The sequence below is a fragment of the Austrofundulus limnaeus genome, unplaced genomic scaffold (genome assembly GCF_001266775.1).
Source record: "Austrofundulus limnaeus strain Quisiro unplaced genomic scaffold, Austrofundulus_limnaeus-1.0 Scaffold803, whole genome shotgun sequence".
In the NCBI taxonomy this organism is placed as follows: domain Eukaryota; kingdom Metazoa; phylum Chordata; class Actinopteri; order Cyprinodontiformes; family Rivulidae; genus Austrofundulus; species Austrofundulus limnaeus.
The window spans coordinates 69,849-74,581 of record NW_013953205.1 but is presented as its reverse complement, the minus strand read 5'-3'; the positions used below and the strand labels follow the sequence as shown (position 1 = coordinate 74,581).

Below are 4,733 nucleotides of genomic sequence, written 5' to 3'. Positions count from 1 at the left end.
AAACTGAGTTATTTGATGTTTTAGTTTTTATTTTTAAAGCTTCTTTCCGTTTTAAAATGAACTGCTTTGGTTTGATATGCTGATGTGGCATTCAGAGTCCCGCCTCTCGTCCTTGTGACGCACTTCCGGCAGCCAGGATTCTCTTTCCGGCACATGTAAACATGGCGCCCCCCATCCCGCTGTTGGCAGGTAGTTTGGCTTTTTTAACGGAATTTTATTCTTGTTTACTTGTTTAGTTTGTGTACTTGTGTACTTGTGTACTTCGAGCCGTTAGGAACCGACCGGAAACTGAAAATAAAACTCAGAAAATAAAAGTTGGCTCCGAGTGGCGAAAAATCAATAAAACCCGTTCATCATCAGTTTTATTATTGATTTAAACTAAATAATACAAAAATAAGCCTGTTTGTTTGTTTTCATGACATCATTTTAAATATACTTTTTATTATAACGAATTTATAATATAATCATTAAATCTTTTTCTGATTGAAACTCATGTTTTTGTCTCCATCTGTGCTGAACTTCTGTCTCTTATATGCATTGATTATGWTTGTTTGATAAATGTCGGTGATTTCAACGTTCATGTTGACAAAGACCGAGGGGCAAAAAATCTGTTTAATATATTAGAGAGTTTTGTTTTAACACAACATGTCATAACAAGCAACACACACTCATGGACACACACTGGACCTGGTTATCAGTAAGGGTGTGAATATTTCCAATGTTATCTTTGAATGTTGTTTATCCGTTAACCCACTTGGACAAACWGCTACGATCACAAAACGTACAAATGTACTCTTCTTCCTCGCCCTTAACTTATAACGATAAGTTGGTAGATGGTTTTCAGTGCAAACTTTTAGATATCATTGATTACGTTGCTCCCATTAAAGTGAAGGTTGTGACTGGTGGGAAGAGATCTCCATGGAGAAATGCACAAACAGTTCTGTCTGTCTGTAGGGCCGAACGGAAATGACGTAAAACTCAACAACACGTTTATTATGACATCTACAAGGAAAGACTACGTAACTATCACACAACATTAAAACATGCGAGAGAGGCTTTATTTGCTAATGTTGACAGACTCACAAATCCTCCTGTGGTGCTGCCACCTGAACTTTAACCTAACTGCAACAAGTTCTCCAGTTTCTCTTCAGAGAAAATTCAACAGATCAGAGGATTAATCTGCACATCCACTCCAAGGCCCGTACCAACGCTGGGCTCAAACAAAACAAATGCAGGAAAAATGACCCAGTTTCAACTACTTCATTATAAAACTCTAGAAGAAATTATAAAGTCAACTAAGCTCCAGTTCCTGCTGTCTGGATGTCCTACACACACATTTCTTTAAGAAAGTCCTGCCTGTTGTTGCTAATGATTCAAATAGTGAACTCATCACTGTCTTCAGGTGTTTCCCCCAGGCTTTGAAAACAGCAGTTATCAAACCACTTATAAAAAAGACAAATCACTACTGCAGAACTACAAGCTGATCTCCAACCTCCCATTCATCAGCAAAGTTATTGAAAAATCAGTTTTTAAACAGTTAAATAACTTCCTAACAACAATAAATCGCTTTGAGTCATTCCAGTCTGGTTTTCGTGCTCACCACTGCACGGAGACGGCCCTTGTAAAAGTGTTCAGTGACATTCATATAAATACAGACAGTGGGAGAACCACAGTGCTGGTTCTGTTGGACCTCAGTGCAGCTTTTCACACTGTTGACCACGACATCTTACAGAATCGACTGGAGAGTTGGGTCGGACTCTCCGGTCCAGTGCTCCACTGGTTTGATTCTTACATAAAAAACAGGGATTTCTTTGTTTCATTTGGAAACTTCTCATCAGAGAGGTCAAAGGTCACATGTGGGGTACCCCAAGGCTCAATCCTAGGACCCCTTCTTTTCAATATTTATATGCTCCCGCTGGCTCAGGTTATAGCAGGAAATAGGATTAGCTACCATAACTACGTGGATGATGCACAGCTCTACATTACAATGTCACCAGGTGACTCTGAACCAGTCYGGTGCTCAGAACAGATAAATGTGTGGAGGTGCCAAAACTTTCTCCAGATGAACAGAAACAAAACTGAAGTTATTATCTTTGGACCTCAAGAGGAGCGAACTAGAGTCACTGCAGAGCTTCAGTTATTACAACTAAAAACCAGCGATCAGGCCTGAAACCTGGGAGTAGTGCTGGACTCTGACCTGAACCTTCAAAGCCACATTAAGACAGTCACAAAGTCGGCCTTCTATCACCTGAAGAACTTCTCCAGGATTAGAGGACTAATGTCTCAGCGTGCTCTAGAGAAACTCATCCAGGCGTTTATCTTTAGCCGCATTGATTACTGCAACAKYGTCTTCACAGGTCTGACTAATAMATCGMTCAAACAGCTGCAGCTGATCCAGAACGCTGCTGCTCGCATTCTCACTAAAACCAGTAAGACAGAGCACACAACACCTGTTTTAAAGTCCCTTCACTGGCTCCCTGTAGCTCAGAGAACAGCCTTTAAAATACTGCTGTTAGTTTATAAATCACTGAACGGTTCAGCACCACAATATATTAAAGATCTGTTATTACTGTACAAACCGTCTAGACCCCTCAGATCTTCTGGTTCTGGTCTGCTTTGCATCCCCAGAACCAGAACCAAACGAGGAGAAGCAGYGTTCAGTTTCTGTGCACCACGGATTTGGAACAAACTTCCAGAAAACTGTAAAGCAGCTGAAACACTGGGTGCCTTTAAATCTCAACTTCAAACACACCTGTTTAGAGTTGCTTTGGCTAAATTAGGATTAGAGTGTGGGTTTTGATGTCTTCAATGTATTTGATGTTTTTAATGTTTTTATCTTTTCTGTTTATCTCACATTTATGTAAAGCACTTTGAAATGCCTTGCTGCTGAAATGTGCTATACAAATAAAATTTGATTGATTGATAGATTAGATCTTTTCAGATTATTTAATGTCTTCAGATCTATTTTTATTTAAATGTTTCCTGATCTGACACTAGAGAAAATGTTAAGTTATTAGAAATTTAAATGAGGTTAATTCTGAAATCATTAAACCAAATGACTGTTTGATCAGAGACAGTTTGTCCAGTAAAACCAGTGATTTCCAGGTTTTCCACAGTAAATAACTCCAGTTTGGAGTTAGTTAAACTTTTATTAAAAAGATCAAATTAAAAGGATCTGGACTGAATGTTTGAAATGTTTCAGTGTGCGGATCAGATGGTACGTCTCTCCTGTGTGGTCCTCCTCAGTGTCAACAATACTCTGCCTTCCAGAGGTAAATAAGACCGCTTCACGTTGTAAACAAACAAACAAACAAACAAGCATCAGTTCCCTGTCTTTGTCCGTGTGTCTCAGGGACGATCGGTCCAGCAAATGTCTGGCCTTCAGCAGAGATGGGACGCTCTTCGGGTGGTGCAACGGACACTGGTACGTCTTTGTCCTCTTGTCTCGTAGCAGCGGGATGGTGGACACTCCCGGTCATGTGACTGTCTCTGCTGTTCGTCCTTCAGCGTCTCTGTGGTGAAATGTGCAGACGGCTCCATGGTGTCCACCTTCGACCTCCCAAAGACGGCCCTCATGGAGTTTTCTCCTCTCAAGAAGGTCCTGGTTACCTGGCAGCCKTATACCAGTAAGAGCCGAGGACACAGTGAGACAGGCAGAGGACTTGGTGATGACCTGTCTGTCTCCTTCGTCTTGCAGAGACACAGAGCTGTCCTCAGGGTGAAGCCAACCTGCAGCTGTGGGAGTTGGAGAGTGGACGTCTGATCAAAGCTCTTTATCAGAAGAAGGTCGACTCCTGGTCCGTCCAGCAGAACCAGATCCACCCTCCCTGACTGACTGACTGACTGACTGACTGACTGACTTAATTACTGACTGACTGACTGACTGACTGACTGACTGACTTAATTACTGACTGACTGACTGACTGACTGACTGACTGACTGACTGACTGACTGACTGACTGACTGATGTACCTATTTACTGACTGACTGACTGACTGACTGACTGACTGACTGACTGACTTAATTACTGACTTAATTACTTACTTACTTACTGATGTACTGACTGATGTACTTACTGTTGTACTTACTGATGTACTGACTGATGTACTTACTGTTGTACTTACTGATGTACTTACTTATTGACGTACTGATTTACTGACGGACTTACTTTGTCTTCAGGTGTCCCAGCTGGTCTGAAGATGAGAAGATTTGCGTGAGGAGCGTCAACAACGAGTTACATTTCTTCGAGGACAACAACTTTAGTGAGTCCCACAAATGTTGACAGACAGATGTTAGACAGACAGATGTTGGACAGACAGATGTTGGACAGACAGACGTTAGACAGATGTTAGACAGACAGATGTTAGATGATGTTGGACAGACAGATGTTGGACAGACAGACGTTAGACAGATGTTAGACAGACAGATGTTAGATGATGTTGGACAGACAGATGTTAGACAGATGTTGGACAGACAGATGTTAGACAGATGTTGGACAGTCTGATGTATGACAGACAGATGTTGGACAGTCTGATGTTGGACAGACAGATGTTAGACAGATGTTGGACAGTCTGATGTTAGACAGATGTTGGACAGACGGATGTTAGACAGATGTTGGACAGTCTGATGTATGACAGACAGATGTTAGACAGATGTTGGACAGTCTGATGTATGACAGACAGATGTTAGACAGATGTTGGACAGTCTGATGTTAGACAGATGTTGGACAGTCT

The 4,733-nt window shown here is 41.5% G+C and overlaps 1 protein-coding gene across 1 annotated transcript in view; it reads left to right on the top strand.

Annotated features, from left to right (window-relative positions):
- The first annotated feature begins 2,131 nt into the window (after window positions 1-2,131).
- Window positions 2,132-4,733, top strand: part of eif2a (eukaryotic translation initiation factor 2A) — a 10,301-nt gene continuing 7,699 nt past the window's right edge. The window contains exons 1-6 of the mRNA XM_014028740.1: window positions 2,132-2,429; window positions 3,203-3,272; window positions 3,353-3,424; window positions 3,508-3,626; window positions 3,698-3,797; window positions 4,180-4,262. Coding sequence (XP_013884194.1) covers window positions 2,279-2,429; window positions 3,203-3,272; window positions 3,353-3,424; window positions 3,508-3,626; window positions 3,698-3,797; window positions 4,180-4,262 — 595 coding nt within the window. The 5' untranslated portion in view covers window positions 2,132-2,278. The remainder of the gene's footprint in view (window positions 2,430-3,202; window positions 3,273-3,352; window positions 3,425-3,507; window positions 3,627-3,697; window positions 3,798-4,179; window positions 4,263-4,733) is intronic.